The 27,311-nt window shown below is 37.6% G+C and overlaps 1 protein-coding gene across 4 annotated transcripts in view; it reads left to right on the forward strand.

The window, feature by feature from the left end:
• The window catches only part of Rhbdd1 (rhomboid domain containing 1), a 102,538-nt gene that overhangs the window by 20,298 nt on the left and 54,929 nt on the right, over positions 1-27,311 (forward strand). For all 4 annotated transcript variants that reach the window (XM_090354924.1, XM_090354922.1, XM_090354925.1 and 1 more), the window contains 2 exons: positions 3,534-4,009; positions 5,980-6,112. In XM_090354924.1, coding sequence (XP_090211050.1) covers positions 3,577-4,009; positions 5,980-6,112 — 566 coding nt within the window. In that variant the 5' untranslated portion in view covers positions 3,534-3,576. The remainder of the gene's footprint in view (positions 1-3,533; positions 4,010-5,979; positions 6,113-27,311) is intronic.

A 27,311-nucleotide genomic window follows, 5' to 3' on the forward strand; every position in this document is an offset into this window, starting at 1 on the left:
TGGGATTATTAAACTTATTTTCTTTACTGTACTTCCAGTGCCTGATCCTTGGACTGACATGCATTTGACCTTCATAAATATTTATACATAGATGAGTGAATGAAGGAATGGCTGAATCATCATTCTGAATGAAAGGACAATTTTACTTTCAGAAATTAAGACAGCAGGCAGGCATATTCTCTCTAGGTGATTATGTACTAGAAACCTGCTGAGAAATCAAGCCTGAAGAATATAAATTTGGAAATCATGTGGAAAAATCTAGAAACTATGATAGTACAAGTCCGTGAGTAAAGAATAAAGCTAGCAAGAACGTGACCAGCAGGAGGAAGGGGGTTGGAAATAGGACGAAGTCTTGGGAAGCAAGGTGGCCCCAGGAGCAGAAGCAGCTGTTCGTTGGACTGGGGATAGGGCTGCCAGTGACAAGGGTAAAGACACCTTGAGGTATGTCCAGAACTGATGGAAGTGTCCACGTCCCTGAGTGCCCAATGCGAAAGAAGATTGGAAGTTCTCTCCTTCATCTATGTTCGTTATCACTCAGGGAAGCCTTTGCGTAAACAAAGAGATGATTCCTTTTGATGTGTGCTTGTTAAAAAAAAAATAGCCCAGCATCCAAAGGAACCTGTTTGCACTTATACTGAAGGGTTTATTTTGTGATGTCTTTTAAACTGATCATTTCATGATAAATGATCCAGGTTACCTTTTTTTTCAATTTCTCCTGCTACAAGTAGTGATGGCATATAACTTCACACATATTGTAAATGTATACCACACATATATGTTATTTACCTAAATAGCAAAAGTCATAGGGGCTGGAGAATTAAATCAACCTGAGTTATAATGTGAAAATACAGCCATTTCTCCAATTACTTTGTAGCTCTTCATTTGAAGTTTAAAGTGCACACATGTGAGTTATATGTGTCTATACACATTCATACATGTATGCAGGAACTACTTATCATTGCATTGGGTATGATATTGATAATAAGAATCAATATGAGGGAGCCGGGAGTTTGGCCTAGTGGTTAAAGTGCTTGCCTAGCATGCACGAAGACCCGGGTTTGATTCCTCGGTACCACATACATAGAAAAAAGCCGGAAGTGGTGCTGAGGCTCAAGTGGTAGAGCTCTAGCTTTGAGAAAGTCCAAGGACAGTGCTCAAGCCCTGAGCTCAAGCCCAGGACTGGCAAAAAAAAAAAAAAAATCAGGATGAGGAGAAAGTACAGGTGATGCTTATTAAAACTCTGCTATTTGTAAAGGAACTGATTTTCCCAAAAGACATAATCATATTATAGAGGTGAACAAATATAGCTACCATGATTTAACACTTTAGATATTCAGAGTACATTTTGGTAATCCTTGGATGAAAGTTATCCATAACTTAAAAGGAATAATATATGTGAATACTCAATATATGAAAATGAAACTAGGAAATTGAGGGGATGGATAGGCTTGGAGGAGATGGAGGAGAATAAAGAAAGGCGTGATATGATCATGATTCATTATGCTCACAAAGTGACATGTTGAATTGAAATTCCTTTGTACAATTACAAAAAGATAATTTTTAAAAAAGAAATTGAAGTACTGTAAATTTAAGTAATGACTTTGACCACAGAGCTAGGAAGTAGGAGACCCCAGTTGGTTTTCACTCTAAGATCCATACATTATCCAGTGTGCTGAGAATCCTTTTGGTGTGAGAGTGACTTATCTTGGATCAGGAGCTAGGTTAAGAAACCTCCATAAGGAAACTTACCACTAAATGAAAACTTTTTCAACTTCCTATCCTCTAGTGTGCTGTTTCCATTATCTACATCTGATTGTGATCATTTTTCTTTCTGTTAAAAGGAAATGGTTCTTCTTACCAAGCATTTGACTTTTTTTTCCTACCTCTTACATCTTTACTTGTGTCTCTGTCTCCCTTATTAACATGCTAACAACTGCTTATGGGCATAAACCAGGTCCTCTCCAAAGTAAATACCCTCTATATTAATACTTTCTGCATAACAAATGACTCCAAAAGTTGATGAAGTAAATGGAATTATTTTTTTCACTCACTGTTCTGTGAGTCAACAAATATTGGATTCAACAGGACTCAGTCTCTGCCTTTGTGGTCAGTTTATGCAGCTTTGCTTTTGGACATTAGTCTGTCAGTGGTCACCTGATGTTGCTTCAGGAAAAAGAAGACTGCAAAGCATCTTGAGGTCTAGGCCTGGAGCTCATCCGAAGCATGTTACAATGCCAGCTTCTATCTAGGGAATAGGAGTTGTGATGGGTAGTTCTTTCTTCCTCTCTGTCTCTCTGTCTCTCTCTGTCTCTCTGTCTCTCTGTCTCTGTGTCTCTGTGTCTCTCTCTCTCTTTCTCTCTCTCTCTCTCTCTCTCTCTCTCTCTCTCTCTCTCTCTCTCTCTGTCTCTCTCTATCTCTCTCTATCCCTCTCCCTCTCCCCCCCCCTCTCCTTTTGGTCACAGGGCTTCAACTCAAGGCTACCGCCCTACCCCTTGAGCCACAGCACCACTTTTGGCTTTCTAGTGGTTAATTGGAGATAATGTTCTCACACTCTTTAGTGCCCAGGCTGGTTTGACCTGCGATCCTCAGATCTCAGCCCCTCTGAGTAGCTAGGATTACAGGCACTATTTATTATCTGTAACTGAAGTTTATGATCTAATACTGTAGTCCTGCCACCACTGTGGGCAAAATTGTGTGCCTATGCTCCGGGTTCTTTCTCTTACTGTGTTTAGACCACTTTGTGGAAGTTGCTAGTGTATTTCCTGGTAGGAAGTTAGCTCCTTAAAACCAGGACTTTATTTCCACCTAGGATTTGGCACGCAATAACTACTGGTTTTTTTTTTTTGTTTTTTTTTTTTGCCAGTCCTGGGGCTTAAGCTCAGGGCATGAGCACTGTCATTGGGCTTTCTCAAGATAAGAGCTCTATCACTTGAGCCATGGCACCATTTCCGGTATTTTCTACATATGTGATACCAAGGAATTGAACCTGGGTCTTGGAGCATGCTAGACAAGCACTGTACCACTAGGTCAAACTCCCAGCCCCAGTAGCTACTTTTTAAAAGGTGGTATTTTCACGAACATGAAGCATTTAGGATGTTGATACCAGACAGTATAAAAATGGGAGTAGAAGTTAGTAGCATCTTAAAACTTGATTGTCAGTATTTTGAGTGGAAGAAGTAAAGAATCCTAGCCAGGATTTTTGTGAAAATTACCAGGTGCTTGCATATAGTTTCTGTAGCTTTTACATGAGGTTACACTTTTTTTTTAATAAGGAAGACAAGTTATAAGTACATGACATATTTGTCCGAGAAAGCAAGCTGTCCACCAGCTAGTCCAGTGGGACTTGGAATAAAATTTGTTTTAGAATATACAATGATTTAAAAAATGTCAGCCAGCAGTCTGATTGTTACTCTGTAAAACACTGGTTCTGTTAGAATAGGAATTAAGATATATCTAATGTGTGCTCCTGTTAAATTGAATGTTTTGTTAAATGTGCTAATTATTAGCAAAAATTCTCATGTGTTATGTTTTAGGTTCGGCTGTTGGTGGATCTTTTGGGATTTCTGATATCTAACTATGCAGCGGCGATCAAGAGGCATTAACACGGGACTAGTTCTGCTCCTTTCTCAAATCTTCCATGTTGGCATTAACAACATTCCACCAGTTACGCTAGCAATCTTGGCTCTCAATGTCTGGTTGTTCTTGAATCCTCTGAAGCCATTGCTTAACTCCTGCCTTAGTGTAGAAAAATGTTACTACCAGAAAGACTGGCATCGTCTGTTACTTTCTCCTCTTCACCATGCTGATGACTGGCATTTATATTTTAATATGGCATCCATGCTCTGGAAAGGAATAAATCTGGAAAGAAGACTGGGAAGTAAATGGTTTGGCTACATTATCATCACATTCTCTCTACTCACTGGAATGGTGTATCTGCTCTTGCAATTTGCTTGTGCGGAATTTATGAATGAGCCTGACTTCAGGAGGACCTGTGCTGTAGGTTTTTCAGGTAAGACAAACAAATATCCGAACTACTATGTATGAGTTGAGGGTGTGGCTCTGTGATTCCACAGTTGGTATGAGGACCAAACTCTTGAGGGCTGAGGGCTGTTGGGCTTGCATCTTGAATAACATAGTGTCTGGAGCAAAAGGCAGCCATCACTTCTGCTGTTGCACATTATGCTGTATTGTTCACTTTTGGACATTCTGGACCAGAACACACCAGAAGGCAGTTTTATAGACGCATGCACTAATCCTATCATGGTAGCTTCAGAGGTGACCCAGAAGGTCATAGGGTGCTCTAAAAAAAGGTGAATATGCACGTGAAGCATGTCACTGTACACTGGCTACCAATTTGTCTAAGACACGTGAGGTACAGAACATACTCATATGCAATGCATTACATGATGCAAATTTATTACTTCTAGATAGGTACCAAGTGACAACAGAAGCTTATTCCTCATAACTCAAAAAACTTCTCCAGGCAAGTTAGTTTCAGCTACATGTGCCCGACTTGATGAGAAGTCCCAGCACAAGATGAAAAGCAAGCAAAAGAAAACTCTATGGATGCTGTGCACCAAAGAGTCATAAGAATTAGTGAGCAAATCTTTGAAGGAGGGAACTAAAACAGAATCTTGGCTGATCTGGTCAGCTTGCCCTGCATCTCTGGATGTCACAGTTAGCATGTGAGAACTTCAACTACAAGCGAGTAAGATGGAGGACAGAACTGATGGGAAGTAAGCTACCTGTAAAACCATCCTGCCTGTCTCTTGACAATCTCATTTAAGTGAATTTTTCACACCGTGCAGTGGCATGCGTACCAATGGTAGGTACCATTGTAGTCACTCTGCATAGCTCATCAAATTTAATTCATAAAACAGATGCACAGTCTTGATATTATAGATGAGAAAGTAAGATCTAGTGTGTTGAGGGGCCTTGCTCAAGATTATGCTGCTAGTACATAGTCAAGCTGGGACTAGAGCCCAGTCTGTTTGCTTGAACTATGCTATGCATTGCCTCTCACTTTTCCTATGTAATTATTCTTGTTTTTACCAATATTACATGGAGCTGAAATTGTAGAATCACAAATTAGATATTCTAAATAATCAAATGTAAAGAAGATAAAGGAAACACATTCCTGAAACAAGGAAATGGAATGTGTCTCTTTTCTACGAGGTTCCTGTTTTCCTACAAACATATATTCCTAGATATCCAGTTATGGAAGCGAGGAAATATGCCTTGCCTTCAACGTCTTTCCATAGATATCAGAAAAATGCATATCAATGGTAATTTTTTTGATGGAGTCGTAATCCATGTAGCATAAAGGCAGTTGTTTTTTATTATTTTTTATTAAAGAATTTATTAACATTGATTTTTACATCATATTTCAAATGACATGTTTAACAAAGGAGTGTTCAAGAAGGGAATCTATATATAATCACTGGCACTTAGTTTTTAGAACATAATCAAAGTTAGGCTAAGGGTTTGTATATCATAGATACATATTAATTTATGAAATAAAACATTGTCTATAGAGTCATAGGTTTTTATGTCTATGTAGTTATATTTATATTTCCATTACCATGTCCATAGCATTGGGTATGCAAATATTGAGTCCTCGCTCTTGTACTGTTTGGATCTAATAGCCACATATTAAGGATACCATGCGAAAGGCAGTTGTTTTAAGGTGTCCAATTCAGGGATATTTAATACTATTGCTTGTGTGTCATTTTCATTTTTCTGTTAATGTATTTAGTAACAAAATCAAAATGAACTTCACATTAATAAACATCAAAGAGATGATAGCCTTAAACATTGTCTTTTTAACAAATGCTGGGTTGTAAGGAATAATGTTTCAAAGTAAAATAAAAAAGTTGGGTATAGTTGAATAATCGTCATATTTAATTAGTTTTCTCTGTAAATGTTGTTTCTCTCCACATTTGGATTATTGATATTTATATGTTCTTTATTCTCTTTTAGGAGTTTTGTTTGCCTTGAAAGTTCTTAACAACCATTATTGTCCCGGAGGCTATGTCAACGTTTTGGGCTTTCCTGTACCCAATAGATTTGCTTGTTGGGCAGAACTTGTAGCTATTCATTTCTTCACACCAGGGTAAGTGTTTACTCTTAGGGAATTAAAACAAAGAGCTTAATTAATGTTCCATGGAGAAGAATTCTAATAGTAATTAGGTATGGTTTTTATTATAATGAAGTGTAATTTTTTAACTACAAAGACAGAATTGAGTTTCCTAATTTTACTAGCAGGCATTTCTGGGTTTGAAATGTCAACTACTGAGCTGTGTAGTTTTGGAATTCATATTATGATTGTCCTCTTCTTAGATAAGAGTTACATATTAATACTAAGCAACAATCAGTAATTCTAATCAATTTCCATAAAGGCATAAAGAAACAATATAACTACAAAGATTAGGAAAAAAGAATGCTGCATTGCTCTAATGCTTTTAAGTCATTTCAGCTATGAATTTTCAGTTATGAATTATCTTGCTAATAGAACTCAAAACACTAAAGAGCCCAGAACAGAATATAGATCAATTCTGGATTTTTGTAGGCTTGAGGAAGCATTAGCGCCTAATCCTCTTGCCTTTATTCCTTTGTTGCTGTGGTTGGGCCAAAGACTCATCTAGGGAAAGTCCTGAGTTTCGAAGAGTGTAGTTCATACATCCTAATCCAGATAAATTCTGTTCTGTGCAGGTGAGGATGTGGAGTCTTTCTGATTAAGAGAGTCACTGCTGCTTGCAGACATTAGAATAGATTCCGAGCTCTCAAATCCTGCTCTGGGATTCCTGTTCCCGTGGCACTAGCCCTATTGTGTTCCTTACTCCGAGTTTTATTTAGAATAAAGAGGGTAAATCTGTATTGTATCTTCCATCTGTTTCACTTAATCTGTACTGCACAAGTGCAAACTGGTTTGTTTGCATCTTTTTACTGTGGCAAACTGGGCACTATTTGGAGAAGGAAAATTTCAAGATTTCAGGAAGGCTTAGCAAGAAGCAAGAAGGAATTTTATTCCTCCTGTTTTTAGTGAATGTTTAAATGTAAGGTAATATCTGTGTGTGTATGTACGTGCTTGTGTGTGTGTGTGTGTGTGTGGTTGTGGTTGTGTTGGATGCTGTATCTCATTAGAATATTCTTGTTGAGCTCAGTGTCAAATCAATAACTTCAAGTCTTTCTTTAATGCTAATTTCCCATCTTGGGCAACCATTGGCAGCTGGTCTCTAAGTGGCAGTGATGTGGCACAGAACACCATTCATTTACAATTGTATTGTTACATGTGACAGTTCAATGAAGAAAGCCTAACAAAATCTTCAAAGTTTTCTTTGAAAAGGGGGCCAGTAATGTCTGCCTCTTATAAGAACAGCCTTCTTTATAATTTGTCAGTCACAGCTCCCTGACTTGCCTGATATTACCAGATTTTCTATGTAGATGATTGCCTCTTACATGTGACTGGCAATAACCAACATTCATATGAAAATCACTCCCTCTGGAACTTGAACTCTCATCCTATAATGAGTCCTCCAAATAACAGGACCTCTAATATTCCCATACAACTATTTCTGAGGTGTTCATAATACATTTTTTCTGATCCTGTCTGTATATGGAAAAGGGACAATTGCAGGTTTCTATAATATGCTTACTCTTGTGTGGCTGGTTCTGATTCTGAGCCTTCGAATTAAGTGAAATTCCCTGTCTTTAAAGTTTGAAAGCATAAATCTATTAGTTGTTTAAAAATGACAGCTTTCTATGATAACCTTCTGTATTTAAGCATCTAATTATGTATGTGTCCAAACGGACTGCGCTAAACAATGGTCTGGACTACTTCAAGATGGTGATGGATCTTAGAAGAGAAGGAGAAACTAGAGCTCTCATTGCTTTGTATTCTTATTTTCTTAGTGGTTGTTGGTTAGAATTTACATTGTAGACACACTGTAAATCTTTAGAACAAAGCCTCCTTTTGTTGTATATGGGCTCTTCTTCTGCAAGGAAAAAATAATAATCTGCTAAAGCAAGCATTTAGTGACCTGTGGGCTCCATGAAAAGCCATGGAATTGGAAACTTTCCCCAGTGAGGTAGTGTTATGAAGAACAGCCACTCTAAACAGGCAGGCAGTGCTGACCACCAAGGTAAAAATTCATTTGCATGGTGATTTTCCTTTTCACCGCTCTTGTGTGTCCTTATTTAGTCATCAGTCAGCTTCATTTTCTTACCTTCTTCTGTGACCCAGGCGCCGATAGGTGAATGTGTTGGAAGAGCTGCCAGTTCCTGAGGCAGTCTAGAAGGGAGATGTCTGTGTCTTTTTGGGGGTCTTCATTTTCTTTCTCTTCAGGGACTGTTCCTTTCCTCCACCTCTCACCCCTCCACCATACTGTTGACGGAAGGGGGAATTGGATGTCAAGTGTTTGGTTGTCCAATCCAAATTAGGAACCTTTAGAATTTTTCATATGAACCTTAGAATGACAGAAAACAGAATCTTAGAAAGGCTCTTCAGAGAAAGCTGCTCTGTGGCCATCTACAAGGAAAAGGTCAATTGTAAGGAGCAAGACACACATACTGTCAATGGGCAAGAGACAAATCACACAGCCTCTTTCAGCCTCATTTTCTTCTGGAAAATGGGAATGTCACTTTCCTTTTGTGTTTTAAGGAGTCAGAGGTAACTTACATCAATGTACTTTATAAATGAAAAGAAAATGTATTCAGTCCCCATAATTTGAAATAAATCACAGAAAATATACAATATCCCTAAAAGACTCCTACTTAAGTACTTTTTCTTTCTAAAATTAATAAAAATAAGTTATCTGCCGCTTAATTTTGTTTAAATTCTGTTTCTCACTCCCTTTTGTGATTTTTCTGTCTGAATAACAACAGTATACAAATGCCCCTAAGCTACTCACAACAGTAATTGGGCAGGCCATGACTGCATTTGTACCCTGAGAGTTCTAGGGAATAATGTGATTGTTCTGAAAACATTAACCCCTTGGCATTGGTTTCTGCTTTATTGCAAATTTTTTTTCCCCTCAGTCCTGAGGCTTGAACTCAAGGCCTGAGCACTGTCCTGGGAGTTTCTCAAGGCCTAGTGTTCGACCACTGAAAGCCATAGCACCACTTTTGGCTTTTTCTATGTAAGTGGTACCGAGGAATCAAACCCAGATCTTCATGCATGTTAGGCAAGCGCTCTTGGTAAGCATTAGGCCAAACTCCCAGCCCCTTTATTGCAAATTCTTGGCAAAGTTATTTTGGCTACTACTAAAAATTTCTAGGTTAAAAATGAAAAACAAATATAAAACACAAGAGGAAACAATAAGCAAAATATGACTTTCTGATTCATTATTACATTACTACATGTTTTGTTTGTTTTTTTTCTTTTGTTTTTATATTTTTTTCTAATTCAGAAGATTAAACTTGGGCCTTTGAACAACCTAGTGAGCTATATCACCACTTTTATTTACATGTTTATTAGATATGGTTAGTATAGAGTTGAGGGGCTATGGCCCAAAGGCAAGGAATTGAGGACAGTGAATTATCAAGGACAGATCTCAAGTTTTGAGTTTCAAGCTTATTTTATTCTTTGGACCCTCTTTAAGAAAAACACAAAAGCAGACACAAAAGGAAAAATATGAAATTGAAAAATAATTAAATTTACAAACTTTCAGGTGCTGATGGATGTTATAGGAAATACATGTGAATAATAATCCCAGGCACTCTTCTGTATTTTTTTTTGTTGTTGTTGTTGGTCGTGGGGCTTGAACTTGGCCTGGACCTTGGCGTTGTCCCTGAGCTCTTCAGCTCAAGGCTACCACCCTTCCCTTGAGCCAAGCCCCACTTCCTGTTTTCTAGAGGTTAATTGGAAATAATCGTCTCAGGTTCTTTTATGCCCAGGCTGGCTTTGAACCCTGATCCTCAGATCTCAGCCTCCTGAGTAGCTAGGATTACAGGAGTGAGCCACCGTGCCTGGCAGGTTTTTTTTTTTTTTTTTGATACAAGCTCTTTAATGTCCTCATTTGAAAATAATTTGAAATAACATTTCTATGGAGAGAATATTATTACAACTCAAACTTTATTTTTTATTATTGAGAGATTAAAAAAGAGTTCATAACTCACCATGTAAATGTTTAGAATTTTAGAATTATCATCCAACGTGACAAACCTTTCTATCAAGAGGTCTCCATATACGAGCTATTAATTCTCAGACCTTTTCAAGTTTTCTCATCTACTAACTAATATCAGATGTTCTTTGAGTCAGTTTGAGTATTGCCTATGACCTGTAAGGATACGGAATGATGGTTCTGTTTTCTTCAGTATCTTGTGCTGAATTAGCAAGTCCTTTAAGTGCTTTACTGATGTTCATGGATTCCATTTTGTGTATTAATTGCATTACCAGCAATTCAAATTTAGTTGATTACTTATTTATAGCTTTTGATATGATTTGGAAACAATTTCTCAGGTCTGTGGCTCCTGGCTGTCAGTCCTGGCTGTCCTGGGGCATTCAAATGTGCTCTGTGCCTCCTGTTAAAATCAGTGTGAAGTACATGGTGCTGGTGAGGACCAGTACTTCTGTATTGCAGTAACTAGCAGTGATATAGCTACAGAAATACCCCCCCCACACACACACACAGTCCAAAACTACATTCATGTAGTTTATATAAATAAACTTACCACGAACTAAAGGTATCCTGACAAATTAAATGTATTCACCAAGATTTCTGTGCCACCTAACATAGGAGGAAGTGTGGCAAAGAAGTTAGTATGGCAAGAACAATTTTAAAGGAGTTTTATGACCATGTGAACACATTGCTATGACCCCCTCCCACAGATCTGAAGGGGCCCAGGCAAGTGAGGGAGCCTAATGCTTCATGGCTTTCCGACATTCTCTTGTCAGCATTCTCAAGATGGCTATGGGAAAGACAAAGAATGGAGCTATAGAGAAAGGAATTAAGAGATAGATCTTTTCCTTAATCTGTAACTTGAGATTGCTAAGAGAATACGATTTGTTAGGCAGAAGTGAGGATGTTGGAACTTTACTGACCATATTCTTTTTCTTACTTTTCGTGGGTCATGGGGCTTGAAGTCAGCCTGGCTGCTGCCCTATCCTTTGAGCCAAGCCCCACTTCCCATTTTCTAGAGGCTAGTTGGAGATAAGAGTCTCAGGTCCTTTTGTGCTGGACTGGCTTTGAAGCTTGATCCTCAGATCTCAGCCTTCTGAGTAGCTAGGATTACAGGTGTGAGCCACTGCACCCGGCTTAGTTTTTTTTTTTTTTTCTTGTGCCATACTGAAAGCAGAAAATCTGAAATTAAGCAGTGTTCCCACCAAAGGCTTTAGTGGAGCCTTTGTTCCTTGTCTTTTCCAGTTCTTGGTAGTGGCTGGCATTCTTTGGCTTGTGCTGTATCACTCCAATCTCTGCCTCCAAGGTTAGATGATTGCTTTTTCTTCTATTTATGCCAAATATCCCTCTGACTGTGTCTTGCAAGAACACTTGTGTTTAATTTTTGGAGTTACTCTGATAATTCAAAATAATGTCCCTATATCAAGAAATTGATATGTGTTTAGTTACATTGGTAAGTCCTCTCCATATCCAAGATTACGATGTGAGTATCTGGGAAAGCCACTCTTCACCCTACCACAGTACCACAGATGAATGGAAGGTGATGGAGGTCATTTTCAGATGAGCTTATATCTGGTTCTCTGCCTATGTATTTTGTCTCTCTCCCTCTCTCCAGCATGTTGATTGTTTCTTACCCTTTCTGAATTTAAAACCCAAAGCAAATCCTATTTAGTGCTGATTTCCCTGCTTTCTCCATCAGAGTTAATGACTGTGTTTGTTCCTAGTGTCTATAGATTCCCTTGCTCTAAGCACTTGTTCCCTGATGATTTATCCAGATATTTTACTTTTGGGCTGTAAACTTCTGGAGGTTAGAGACTATTGCTTATTCACATTTATATATCAAACATGCACCTGACACATAGTAGGCATTTAGTAAATCTTTGTAGTTAGAGGAAAGGCTTACTATGTCCATAGTGGTTTGTAGCTTGAAATCTCTTGCTGAATTCCCTGAGATTTCTGTCAGGTATTTTAATTTTACTTCCTTCTTTTACTTTTAAGAGGCACCAATAGTCTCTTGTTTTAGAAATCAATATCTTACTCAAACATAAGGAGGCAGTAATCTTGAACAATTTTAAATTAAATTCTGAGTAGAGGAAATATAAATATTCCCTGTTGGGACCTGTATTTTTGGAGGTCCATGTTAAAAATTGACTTAAACCAATACACTATTCCCCCTTCCATAAGAAAAGCCAAATTTGGCAAAACAAATACAGAAAAAAATATAAGGCAGGAATTTTAGTTTAGTAGAAGTAAAACAACAAAAGAACATTTAACTGAACATGTAGTTTAGAAACTAGAAGGATTTGCTGAGGAAGTCATGTATTTGGTTGTTGGAAACAATAAGGCAGATGATGAGGCAGACTACTCTGCAATGGGAGCTTAGAGAACAAATGTCAGGAAACACGACAAGTTTATGAAATAGCAAAGAATCAATTATGAATCCTGGGATAAAAGAGGCCTTATTCCTCCATATACGTCTTTTTCCTCCCATGCCTCCTGTGACAAGCCTTTTTGGTCAGTAAACTCAAGTTCTCACTTGTGGGAACTCTGCATATGAATATGTGGAATAGTCTGAAGAGTACAGTAAGGGATCAGACGTCTGGTGGCTTACACCTATAATTCTAGCTACTCTGGAGGCTGAGATCTGAGGATTGACATTGAAGGAAACCTGGGTAGGAAAGTTAGTTATAATGCCCTCCACCATACCTGGCTTGTTGGTTGAAATGGAAGTCTCACTAATACTTTGCTTGGGCTTTCCCAGATCTTCCTGTTTGCCACCCCTCAAATAAATGTGAGTCATTTCCAACTCTACAAATGTTTTTGTTTTTGTTTTTTTTTTCTTTTTCTTTTTTCTTTTTTTGCCAGTCCTAGGGCTTGAACTCAGGGACTGGGCACTGTCCCTGAGCTTTCTTCTTCTTCTTTTTTTTTTTTTCCTTAAAACATTAGATTAAAAAATTTTTTTTGTTTCACTTTTTTAATTAAATAATCTATTAACAATGATTTTTACATCATATTTCAAATGACGTGTTTAACAAACAATTATTCAAGAAGGGAATTCACTGGCCCCTGAGCTTTCTTAAGGCTAGTGCTCTACCATTTGACTACAACACCACTTTTGGCTTTTTCTGTGTTTGTGGAATCAAACCCAGGACATCATGCGTACTAGGCAAATACTCTACCATTAGGCCATACTCCCGGCCCTAGAAATGCTTTTTTAAAGCAGGTACTAATCACTTAAACCAGATTTAAATATATGCACAGAATCAGCATCTATTTATTATTTTCAGTGGTAGAATTTGGTTGCCATGACTTTGGTGGCAATGAGAAGAACAGACCATGATCACAGATTTCAACTAAGCAGTTATCTTTTGTGAGAACAAGTACTGTTTGTTCGTGAGACATACTAATGTCTGTGCCAGCGTTCACAGTAGTTGGCTGTATATGGAAATGTGTGCTGATGGATTTAGACTTCACCTAAACCAGAAAGGCTAATAGCAGTTGTTCAGTTATAAACAAAGTTATTAATAAAACCCTTTGGAAATGTGAGATGAGTTACTAGACAAAGGAGAAAATGAAGCATAAAAGTTCACACATTTTCCCAAATACAAATGTACCATTGATTTCTAAACGTAAATGCTTTACAAATGTAAAAGCATTTCAGTACCGCAATGGAAAAATAAACAAATGAATTATGGGTCAAAATATACATTGGGAGTGTTTGCAAACAAGTAAGCACATGATAAGTGTGCATAGCCAGTGATATTTGAATCAGACATGCTTAGGAGAAAAGCCCTTTAACAAGCAGTCTGGGGGATGAGAGCTTCAGGAGGCATTTTATTTATTGTACACAGCAGCTCATGGGAAGGAGACATGGCTGCTGTCTGATTCAGGCTTTTCAAAGATGACTGGGTTAAGCTGTTTTTCAAGAAGTTATACCAATTTATACCAGTTATACCAATGGTGCCATTCCTGTCTGTTTTAGCACGTTATCCTGTACATGATGAATATGCACACATGTATTTCTTGTCAGAAAGAGCACTTTCTGAAGTATCATTTTCATGTCATAGGGGCCCATTTTTTGCCTTTGTATTTCTAGGACTATTGCATTTTTGCTAATAAGCTTGGGTCATAGATGTATGTAGAATGATAACCATCAGTCTCTGGTTTATTTCTTGGAAATGTATTTTTACAACCTGTTAAGAGTTCAGTTTAAACCAACATTCCAAGACTGCCTTGAACAGACTTGTGAAGCTGGAGACATTTTTCTTCTGCATTCCTTGGATCTCTGTTTATGTATTTCTGCCCTTTCCTTATTGCATGTTCCTGTAAAGGAAAGCTATTTGAGTCAGATGAAAGAGTAAGTTAATTTGCTCTGCCTCCCAGGAGGGCTTATATTTGAACAGAACTCAAGGTGAGAGCAGTACTTAACCCAAAACAATGATTCCCTTGAGTTAGATTTTATAAGATGAGAATAAAAAACATTGGAAGAAAGAGATTCTATCTCACTATAGTTGGAATTCTTCGAGAACCAATGGTGATAGTGTCACCTTCCTGGCTCTGGAGATGGAACCAGTCCTGTCCTGAACCTCAAGGCCAATGCATCTATCTACCCATCCCCTGAGCACTTGACAAGGAATGTAGAGAATGTAGGTGAGGTACTGTTAAGAGTACTTGACAGATCTCAGTACTGACTACTGAGTTCTTTTTAGTTGCTTTTTTTTCTTAAAAGATTTACTATAATAATTCATTTTAAAATTGATTTGATTAACCAACTAACCAAAAAGGAAGCAGTGGCCAGATGAGAGGGTAACCTTATTTCATTCCTTCTAATAGAGCAAGTATATATCTATATGCTTACAAAAACAAATTGTTTATAGTTTTTTGCCTGGCAAAAAGACCATTAACATTATACTACATCACTTATGCCTATTATGACTTACAATAATATTTTATACTTTTTCATTTAACATAAACCTAGATTTCAAAAGTGTCAGTCTTCATGACTTTTTGCTGATATTTGTAGTGGCTCCTCAATTTGGTAATTCACTGGTTTTATCTACAATTACTAACAAATCATTGAGTACACAAGTGAATATATTTGCCAGTCTTATTTACAAGTCTTGGCCCCAGATTGAATAATTTCTAGAGTGGGGTTATCAAACACGGTTAAAGATGAGAAGGGTTTCCTGGTTCTCTGTGTTATCATCTTGCTTTCTATAAGTTTGTTTTCAGCAATAGCTGACGAATAACATATAATACATCAGGCTGGCAAGGAGGAAGTGAGGACTTTCATATACAAGGCCAATCTCATTCTATATATGTCTATCATGAGGATACCAGTCCTGGCCTCATCTCCTGATACCTTGCCTTTAGGCATTGAGCTTCAACTTTAATACAGTTCAGTCTTCAGTAGACTATGGCAGGTTTTTTTTTTTTTATTTTTCTTGAGTGAAGAGTTATAAAATGCTATTCCTGAATATCTTCATGTGAATATTATTCTTATTTGCCTTTATGTGGTTTAGAAGCAAATGTCCAGTCAACCAGTAGCATTATTTCTAGGGCAGTTTTAAATTAGGTACACAAATGCATATAGTGTTCTGTAATTGGACAGGCCTGCTGTGGATCCATTAAAAATATACACATCATAAACAGAGGTAGAAATACACATGAGAAATTTCTATATCAACCTGAACATAGGTAGTGTTGGACCCTCTAGAATAACAGAGTAAAGCAGTAGGTAGAAGTGAGGAAGCAGCTGTTTTTCTAGCGGAACATGGAAGAAGGTTTACTACCCAGGTTGAAACTAATTGGCCATCATGCTGTGATATAATAGTGGTGTATGGACAATAACACTTACTTAATCTGTACTTAACTAACTAGGCTTGTTAATGATTAGTTCTAGTGACCTGGAAAGAGGTGCAATGCTTAAGTGTACTGTGTTTGATGTCTTAGATAATGAAGACTAGAGCTTACTTTTAAAAAACTAATTTACAAAAACTAAAGAAAAATTATATGTCCCTGACTAGTAGATAATATCAGTAAGTACAGCTAATTGAATTGAAGAGCCTTTTATAATAATTTTCAGAATGGTTTTTTTTTAATTTGAGAAGTTAATTATAAATACAGCAGTTATTTTTACTTAATTTCTTTTAACCGATTTTTTTTCATTAAAAAACAATGAGGACCATGTAGCCCCTTTATTTCCTTCTAGAGACATAGAATATACACTTGGACCTATTTGTAATTTTTTCAGGAGAAATTATTAGATATAAATGTTATAAATGACATATTCACTCTCACCTAATAAGATGATAAATCACATCTCTTGAGATTTCTGATGCATTTACTAAATTCTTTTATTTGTATATGAGCAGGAACTTTTTGTTTTGTTTTGTTTTACCTGTCCTGAGCCTGAACACAAGGGCCTGGGCGCTGTCTCTGAGCTGCTTTGTACTCAAGGCTTGCTCTTTACCACTTGAGTCACAGTGCCATTCTGGCTTTTTCTGAGTATTTTATTGGAATCTCATGGTCTCTCCTGCCTGGGCTGGCTTTGAACCATGATCCTCAGATCTCAGCCTTCAGACTAGCTAGGATTATAGGCTAGAGCCACTGGTGCCCTGCTTAGGAGGAATGTTTTAAGATAGAAAGTTCTTTATATTTGCTAATTTCCCCCTTTTCTGCAATTTTAAGTGATGGTAGCTAAAAGCCGTGGGAATTAAGTAGGCAAGAGGACTGTTTGCCACTTATACTCAGATTTGGTTCAAATTATGTAAAAATGAAGTCAGTGGGTGCTATGAATTGAAATCACTAGAACATCAATTATTTTGTACAACCAGCTGTGATCAGGCTGTTGACTGCCTAAATGTTCTTCCATTTAAACTCAGGTTTCTTATTACCTATAGGAGAGAGAAAACAATATGATTCAAAGTTGTCCTTGTTTTTTTTTTTTTTTTTTTTGCCATTCCTGGGCTTGAGCTCAGGGCGTGAGCACTGTCCTTGGACTTTCTCAAGGCTAGAGCTCTACCACTTGAGCCTCAGCACCACTTCCGGCTTTTTTTTCTATATGTGGTACCGAGGAATCAAACCCGGGTCTTCATGCATGCTAGGCAAGCACTTTAACCACTAGGCCAAACTCCCGGCCCCTAAGTTGTCCTTGTTTAAATGGACATTATGCCTATCTGAACTAAGAGGGAAGCATTTTAATGTTATAATTTGTAAAACTCAGGACAAATAACATGCTATTTCTAGAAATATATATACATATCTTCAATAATTATTACTCATGTTCTTTGATTCTAAGATATATTTCAAGGGTTTAATAAAATGAGAGATTACTCAAACTTGTTCAAGGCTAGCATTCTATCTCTTAAGCTTCAGTTCTACGTTGGGCTTCTTTGTTTTTAATAATCAACTGGGATAAAAGTCTCATGGACTTTCTTGCTCAGGCTGGCTTTGAATTGTGATCCTCAGACTTGAGCTCTCTGGGTAGTTAGTATTACAGGCATGAACCACCAGTGTCTGGATGATCCTGTAACTTTTGAGAAGGGATTTTCCAGTGTAACTGTTACCATAGTGTTGTGTGTGTGTGTGTGTGTGTGTGTGTGTGTGTGTGTGTGTGTGTGTGTTTAAACAAATCAGTTAATCTTATTAAGAAAATGTATAAATTCACTGGGTGAGAAATACCAAATAATTTGAACTCTGAACAGTGGGTTATATTTCCTCCAATTTGTCTTCAGCAGTTTTTGTGTGTGATACACCAGTGGGTAAAAATACTTCAGGACTTGCTAATGAAAGGGTATGTACAAACTCAACTTTTCCAACACATTTTTTTTTTTATCTATGTCGAAAATGCTGTTGTCAAACAGTATTTTAAAAGCTGTTACGTAGGTGTGTGTGTGTGTGTGTGTGTGTGTGTGTGTACATTTCAAATGACTTTTAAATAATTCAGTACTATGAAGGCAGCAGAAAAATGCCTTTATAGACTTGCAATGCTCTTTTGTATTAAATAAACAGACACTATGAATTAAAATGGTCACTCTGATTCATCTTTTAAGTAATAGTACAGTGTCAATGGAAATTGCTGTTACCAGTGTTCTGACATTTCCCCCTGGAAGAATTTCCTAGAGTGCCAATAACTCACAAGTGAGGGTAAGGGCAGAGTAGACTTGGAAGGTAGCTCTTCAGTATTTGCCTATCTAGCCCCGAGGTGAGCCTCACTGGACAATTAATACCTCCTCCTTTTGTCAAGATGCTAGTAAAGAGAAAGGATCACAGGCTGTCGTAGCCACATTTCTCATTGACTTGATATTCATGATTTTCATTGTTTTCATACTCTTCCTGTCCCTCTTCTTTTTTTAAGGTGAGACAAAAAAAAACTTACGTTTTGAGAAAAGACTCATAGCACTGTCTACCTGTCTTTCTCCTGCCCAAAAGACTTCCTGAAGGCAGTTACTATCATGATTTGGTATTATTTTCCTCAATCAGACATTCAAAGTGATGGGATTCATCCTGTTTGATGTTAGCAGCTCTCTAATCTGGGGGTCTCTGAGTAAGGAATTAAATGACTTTCATGACAAAAGAGTTCAGGTTTATTTGTAGGTATTGGAAATGACTAAAATTATAGTCACAGAGAGGGTTGTAGTTAGAGAAATCACTGATCTTGGAATGTTAAGTTTCAAACTTTTTGCTTTGCAACCAGCATTTTAAAGATTATCCCTAAGAAAAGTTCACTTAAAATTCATAAATTCCACTCTAATGCTTCTCTGCTTCCACTGAATATGATTGCTATCAAGTGTCTTGAACATGCTGATTATATACTGTTTAACAACACATTGTGTGTAATGGTTGGTTCTGTAGAACCTACTTCCACTGCTTATTCAGTGTGATAGCATTCATAGAACTGGTGCCATCCATCTGGGTAAAGGAGCTGCCCAGTTAATGAGGGTATTCTTTATGTGCTACACATCTCAGAGGTCTTTGCTTTGATTGTTGGCCTGTATCCCTTTCTGATGGAATTTTATAAATTTTTGCATGTTAATTTCAACTGGGATTTCTCAACTAAGGATCAGCAGTCAAACAAAGATTAAAAAATGGGAAAGGCAATGAAGGGACTGAGAAAAAGGAGATCAAAACCACCTGCTGTAGATGGAGTGAAAATCATGGGAACATATTGTATTATTGGAAATTTTGTGCGGACCTTTGTGAGGTTAGAAATCAGAATAGATTAGTGGTAGCTTAATTAAAGTTTGTAGATCAAATTATGATCATTATATTGTTAGATTTGTGTTAACACCAGCAATTTTGTGGCTTCTAGGCAAACATTTCGTTGTTCCCATGTTCTTTATTACAGATGATAAATCTGAATTGTACATTTCCCCAACCAGAAAAACTGAGCCAAGTTAGCAGAAGGTGTTCCATCTGGGACAGTGGGTTTACTCACTGAATTCTCTTCTTTTAGACACCTGTATTGAGCTCCACTCTTGGCTCTTGACCTTATCACCGTGGGTCCTTGGCTCTACTAGTTTCTAAAAGTGTCAGTTTCTCATCTATAAAAGGGCACAAATACTAGTGCCCATTTCATGGGCTTGCTGAGAAGGTTGAAATATCACAGAGAAAAGGCTGAAGGTATTGTCTGGCTTGTGAAGGAAGGCTTCTGCTACTTCATGGTCCCTGCATTGTCCACTGTGGGCACGAGTAGAATGATTGATAAAAAAAATTCACGCCAGGCAGGACTTATCAACCGTGGAACTATGTATGTCTTGTAATTCCCATGAAAGTGTTGGGTAACAACTCACCAAATAAGAAACATTTTAATTTTAAAGAGCTTTTTTTTTAAAAAAAAATAGACAGCTAATGAGTATTTTTAAAAAGAATGCTTTTGTTGTTCTTTTTTTATTTTATTTTATTGTCAGGGTGACGTATAGAGGGGTTACAGTTACATTCGTCAGGTAGTGAGTACATTACTTCTGAACATTGATATCCCGTCCCATGTTTTTCTCCCAGTTTCCATCCCCTACCCTCTTAGTACCCGGTATATTGTATATACGTTTATTTGTTTATTTGAAATAGGGAAGGGAAAAGGAAAATCAAGATGATTGTTGGTGTTCTTAAAAGAGAGTTTTTGATTTATTTATTTGTTTAGTGGAAGTGAGGTTTTAATTTCAGGGCCTTGTACTTACTAGACAGGTGTTCTACCGCAGAGCCATGCCTCCAGCCAGAGATATTTGGATTTGGGCTCACATTTTTAAATACTTACAATGTGTCAAATAGTACAGAGGATATTTTTCTTAGTATTTTCTCTGAATTCTTGAAAATTAATTTTTATTATACCTTTCATGTGAGACAAGAATTTGTGTCTAATATGGATTATGGAAATTAATACAGCAACTTGGTTATTTGGGTTAATGTTTCTTTACTGTAAAAACATTTTTTGGACTCATTAGAATCATGGAATCATTTTTTCCATCTTAGTCTTAGCCCATAGTAGAACCTAAGTACATTGTATAACGTAATTCTTTTTGAGACTTTGAAACTTGTTTACAATTTTATAATGCTTCTATCACCTTGTTGTCATTTTGTCCAAGGGAGGTTACAATTTAAAGAACCCAAGCAAACTTGATTAAAGCAAAGAGAAACCATTGGCATGCAACGATAGTTTCTTGTGTTACCCATTACAGTATCAGGAACTTCGGGAAGGTGATGTCATGTAATTCAGAGGCCAGTGAGGTAGAATCATAATCTTCTGTAATGTAATCACAGTAGTGATATGTTATATTCATAGCTCCCACTCATGTCAGAGGGGAGGGTTAATGAAAGACACGAGTGTAAGGGATCCCCAGGAGCTATCTGGAAGTCTGTTTACCGCAGCTTCATGCTAAGAGGAGCTCTCTCCACTTAGAGATAAAGCTGACTGTAGCAGGGTAGTCGTTGTGGAACTAGACTTCAGTGGATGCCCTTGGCATCCATTCCGACAAACTTAATTATAAAAAGGTTTTTTTTTTTTTTAAATTGTTGTATATACTGAAGAACCAGGCTGGAAAACACATCTAGCTGTGTACTTGTTGCCATTAGCTACTACTTTGTTGGACTCTCATCACTAAAATAGCTATCTTAGTCAATAGGTCATCTGCCTGTGCTCTCGTTACCAAGGAGATGAGGAACTGTTTGGCCTTTTTTGACCTCCATTGGAAGTAAGACTATTTTTCTTTGATGATGACACTACTCTGAGATGAAGCCACACGGGTCTGTGGCTTCCCTAGGGTCTCTTTTATTCCACATATTCACGGAAGCAATATTCAACTGTAATCAGAAATTTTCAAACTTTTGTGGTTGAGGGTACTTTTATTTTGTTTCATATTAACTGTGCCTTATAGATAAAACCAATAACATAGATACAGAAGAAAACTATAGTATTTATGGTATTCATATCCCTGAGTCATAGTAGGTAGAATATTTCTATTTTTCATAGTCAGAAGTTTAATTTATACGGTATTTAATTGTAGGCAGAATTTGCTTTTGCTGAAGCTGAACTTCATGTTTCAGTTTTGTTTCCCAATCTTTGTATTGAATCTAGAGACTTAGGGATCACTTTAAATCTTCGTTGTCATCATTGTCATGTGATGTTTTTGTCCATGTAAGCATACTAAGTTAAATTATCAGATTTATAAAAGAACTTGTAAATCTTTTGAAATAAGTTCAGATGCCTTACATGCATTTATAAAGCTGTACTTACTCATGTAAGTATATTACAATATGTACATAAGACCAACTTACCAAGAAGGAATACAGATGTCATTTCCCTGAGAAATGGAGACTTGCCTACTATTAAAATATTATATATTAGTGATCTAATATAGTAGTGGATATATCACCATTAGAATTAGAATTTTCAGTTAAGGTCAGTTGTGTTCACCATAAGAATTAAAACACTACCAAAAAATAATAAAACAATATTAGGGTCCTATGACAGGGCAATTTTGCATAACTGCTAGGAGTGAGCATCCAAACTTTATAACATATTTGTGGGATTTGTATAAGCAGCTAGACTTGGAAGCTAGCAGATTAAGTTCTCTGCCTTGGAAAAGACATCCCATTCATTCATGTTATGGATGTATGAGGACGAATATAGAAGTCAGTTCCAACATTGACTCTCTTTTTTCTTCTTCTTTGTGTATCCCTGTGATTAGCTCCAATTAATGGAAATCAAGCAGTTCAGTCTCTTTCTGCCATCCCACATGGGGCTGTGGACTTGCTAGTTATGGTCCTGCTTCTGAAAATATCTCCAAAAGGCTGAGCTCATAATTTGCTTCATAACAGTAGCACATGATAAAATCAGACTATAAACAACCCAACTTCTCTTCATTTTATATTTACTTTCTGGAGGTGATGTGCAAATAATCATTCATGTGGTATCCAGAATAGTTTTGTCTATAGTCATAACAGATGGCAGAGCGTTTTTCACGTGCCAAGTTGCATTTGTTCTACCACAGGGCATGTGGAAATGATCAAGGCCTCTTTCAAATATTCGCATTTACCATGTGCATTTCAGTTGTGGTGGGACGTTTTCCTGCATATCAGTTCAATATGTTGTAGATTTACTTAGAATCTTTGGAATTTATGTATAGTATAGTCACATGAGAAGTGCTTTGAAAAGAAAGAGTTTTGAGGCCTCATGATTAAAGGTCATCAATGGAACAAACATTTAATAAGCATCTTATTTGCTCAGTCAGTGGTTTGGATTGGAGTGGGTAGCTGGTCCCCAGGGGGGATTTTGAAAATGTTCATGGTGGTTTTTAGCATTTGGTATACAGAGGCCAAGGTATGAGCTGTCTTGCAGCTATCAGGCCAGTCCCTACAGGTATGGTCCTGCGTATATATGCTCATCAATGTGCATGTGTGCATGTGCCCATGCTCTCCCTTTTGCCCCCCACACAGAGTCTGTTGTTAGCAGGCTATCCACATAGGTGGAAACCTGTTTGTGATCATGTGAGCCTAAAACCTAATTGTGCTCTTCATATAAACATGAAGGAATTGTTTTATTTGGAATAGATTTAATATAGTGACTTTTCCAGGAAAATCTAAATTGAATTGTAAATGTAAATGGAGGGAAGATTGTGTTTTGGGTTTTTTTGTGTAATGGAGCGTTATTTACTCACATAAAATCTTGTCACCATTGGAACCCTGTATGTGATGTTTAAGTCACAGAAGCCCAACTGTAAGGACCTCTGTTTGTTATTCCAGTTTTATTCTATCTGCTACACACAGAGGACTGCTTATGTCTCCTGAGAATGTTGTGCTAGGCTAATTCTATTACATTATCCTGTTTTGTTCTGTTTTTTCTTATTTTTTATAGCTATAACATTATGCTGAGTGGTGATTGTGTGTATATATCTGTTTTTTTTTTTAAAGAATGGATGTAAAGTGTGGTATTTATGCGTTTCATTTCAAGTTGTGGGGAGTATCACTAAATACTCTGTCACAAGGGGGCTTTGGGATGGAGAGCTACTGGATTAAGTAGCAGGGCAATGTTGACTCCCAGGGACGCTCCAGAACACTGAGAGAACCCAGAGGATGCCGCAGGAGCTCCAGGAGCAGCAGCCCCTGCCACATCCCAAGGGAAAGCCCTCACCGAGTGTGTCAGGAGGGATGAGGTTTTGTCAGGCCTCGATGGATAGAGTAGAAGGCTAAAGGAACAGAGCACGGTGAACTCTGAAGGGCAGATTTGTGGCTTAGAACTGGATAGCACTGAGAAAAGAGACAGACTGGCGGTACATATAGACGAGAAACTCACGAAGAACCTGGCAGACATCACTCGCCTTCTACACGAGAAACACTAGGTAGGTGCCCGTAGAGATCCTTTCATTTAGACTCATCCTATATGACCTTATGTATCTAGGTTTGCGCTGTTGTAACCCTCTGCTAGGAGAGTCCTAGATGTGTACTAATTATTACAAATGAGGGAAACTATTGAGCCTATGTTCCTTTGGGTCTGTCTTACTTCACTTAATATGATTAACTAAAATGATCCTATAAGAAGTTCCTAAAAAAGAAAGAGATGTTATCCCTGTTATCTGTTACAATTTCATGAATTTTCTTTAAAATCGTTTTTAGACTTGTATATATATTTGTGTGTCATATGTTATGTGTTATATACATAAAAATACGACATGTGCTAGGAATCAAACAATCATTTGATCTTATTCCCATAGGAGCAAAGCTGAATCGTTTTTCTTCAACTTGCCACCCAGCCTCCCACTAAATACTAGACATCTCTAGTTGCCTTAGGGGCATTTGCAAATGACCACATGGAAGCTGAGCTCTTGTGTTGTCCCACATCCTTCCTTTTTCTTATTTCTTCTCCATCTCAGAAAATGGTTCCATCATCCATTTAGTTTCACATGCAAACAGCCTAGATTTCACTCTTCTCCCACCTTCTGCATTAACATTAAATCTGCCAGCATGTCCTTCCTGTCTGCCTCCAAGGTAAATCCAAATCCAGCCATTCCTCTCTAACATCCTTCTAGATAGTCAGAATCCTATGGAGAACCTTCCTGATGTTCCCAGCAGCCTCTTCCAAGCTGTAATATCTGCTACCAGCTCCTTACAATCTTTTGCTTACATGGACCATTCTTCTCTCTGTTGAGTCTGTTCCCTTGCAAACAAAACAAATCACAATTAAAAATCTATTTAAGATTATTCACTGACTTCGCACAACTCAAATTCTCTATTGTGGCACAGAAAGCTTCTCTGGTCTCACTTTTGCCTGTCTTTCTAAATTCATCTCATATACTACCCTTATTTCCCATACTCCTGCTTGCTGGGAAACATCTCAATATTTTTGAAGCACCACATTCTTCCTCTTCTCTCAGGGTTTGTCCTATTTGAAGTCCTTATCCCTACTTTTGGGTATGCCAACTGCAAATCCTACAAATTATTTTAAATGACAACTCAAGGAGCTCTGAGTCTGAATAAAGTAGACTTGCTTTACTACACTTACTGCAACTGGTGCTTGTCTATCAGTTTGTCTGTGTTTTCCCCCACTGATTACAAACTTGAAAGTGGCAAGGACTGTTTTTGTTGGAGGTAATGGATATCTGAAGCAGCTCAGCTATTTCTGATATAGAGACATGGAATTGAAAACCAAGAAGTTGCTGATACCCTCTGTTATGTTGGATGTTTTTCTTTTTTTTTAAATAACAATGTCATCTCCTTTTGTATGACCCTCATTTTATACAAATAGTATTTGTCTGTGCCTGCATAGTAAGTTGTTAGTGGTTGGCTCTAAGCTAATGTCTGTACTTGGTGCCATAATTAATAACTGAAGTAGATAGAAGAGGAGGCTTGGTGAAGACTGTATAGACTAAATTGCCCTTTTCCAAACATACATGCTGAAATAAAGATAGAGGAAGGAATCAAGGCAGAAAACAGGTAGTTTAGGAATAGTTGATCATAGAAAATGAAGTAAAATATTTGCTGCAGAGCCTGGGTGCTGGTGGTTCACTCAAGAAGCTGAGATCTGAGGATCAAGGTTCAAAGCCAGCCCAGGCAGGAAAGCCTTCATGACTCTTATCTTGAATAAACCACTCAGAAAAAGCCAGAAGTGGCTGTGGCTCAAGTGGTAGAGCACTAGCCTTGAGCAAAAGAAGCTCAGGGATAGCTCCTAAGCCCCAGAGTTCAAGTCCCAGGACTCTTCCCCAAACAAAAAAAAAATCTTAGGTTATTAATAGTCAAGTATTCTTAATATATTCTGTTGCCACACTATTAATTTCAGAACCATTTCTTAAGATCTCTGACTGCCAAAGCCTCTGATTGGCTTATTCCCTGCCTACTGATTCCAGCTTTTACAGGCAAAAAATTATGGGAAGAATGATAGTTTTCCTCTAGCCAACTGTCTCCTATTTTGCCTTATGTTGACCAGCTCTGTGTCTCCATCAAGGTGCGTCCTTAATGAGGTTTGCGCATCATGCGATTATAGTAATGCGTTTTCTACTTTCACAGCCATGCCTGAAAGAACAGCCTGGTCAACAGAAGAGGGCCTTTACCCCTGTCACAGCTTCTGGTCACAGTACCTGCTTGAACATTTTCTGTAACCACTTAGCTCAGCCTTAGATGTAGCCTCTGAAAAGGAGGCTTTACTCCAAAATGGCCTTTCCACAATCACTCTCCCTAATAGATGCTAGGCGGCAATATTGATTAGGTTTTAATTTATTTAATCTTTGATTACTTTAATGTTTTTCTGTAAATGTATATTCATACATGTCAAGAAGTGCACAATTATTGCATGTTCAGAGTTAAAAAAGGCAAAAATGAATGACTGAAGTTTCAAAATTTTAGAAACATTAAATCTCATATTAAAAAACATAGCAAATTTCAAGTGGGTTAAATAAATCAGTTTATAACCAGAATGCTTGTGGTATAATAAGAGTATGTTCAAAGTAACAGCGGAAGCCTTTAGAGCTAAGAGAAAAGACAGCGTGCCTCCTGAGGAGTGACTGTTTGACGGACAGCACATTTATTAGTAGCAGCAGTATACGTTATACTTACCATCGAAAATAAGATGCTGCAAGACAGACCTTTAAGGACACATGTAGACAAAGAGGATTTAAAAAAAAATCCTTAAACATTAATTGAAAGAATTACTGAAAGTTGAATTTTAGCAAGCAGGAACATGAACTCATTTCGGTAATAGGTTCATAAACTTTAAATAATCTGCATATATGGTACTTCTTGGCACTTTAAGGACCAACAGACGGTTTCTCCAGTTGAATGTAGAGCCACTTGGGCTTGGGTGAAATTCTCTTGTTTGTGATGAATTACTTGCACTTCAGAGTTAGAACACATGCTTCCATGGACACAAAGAACAGAATGAAGCCACAGGCTTACACTGAATCAAAGCTTCCCTTAAGCATTTGTAATTGTGGTCATTATAAGTCAATCTGTTTTTAAAGCTGTTATAGTTCATTATCGATTGCATCCATTGATCTGAGCACTCAAATGTGTCTTCTCTCTGTCTCTGCAGTCTCCTGCAGCCTTGTCAGGGATAAAGAATCCTAATCTTAGTGCCTGGAAGAAAGCCACCCTCTTGGTTCAGTTTCTTGCTCTCTACAATTGACATGGGAGGCTGGGTGTCTTAGATGGGGAAGGAAGAAAGGTGATTTGCAAAATTGTTTCGTACTGTTTGGGAAAGAAAGATTA

This window comes from Megascapheus bottae, chromosome 21, assembly GCF_031878675.1.
Source record: "Megascapheus bottae isolate mThoBot1 chromosome 21, mThoBot2.hap1, whole genome shotgun sequence".
NCBI lineage: Eukaryota > Metazoa > Chordata > Mammalia > Rodentia > Geomyidae > Megascapheus > Megascapheus bottae.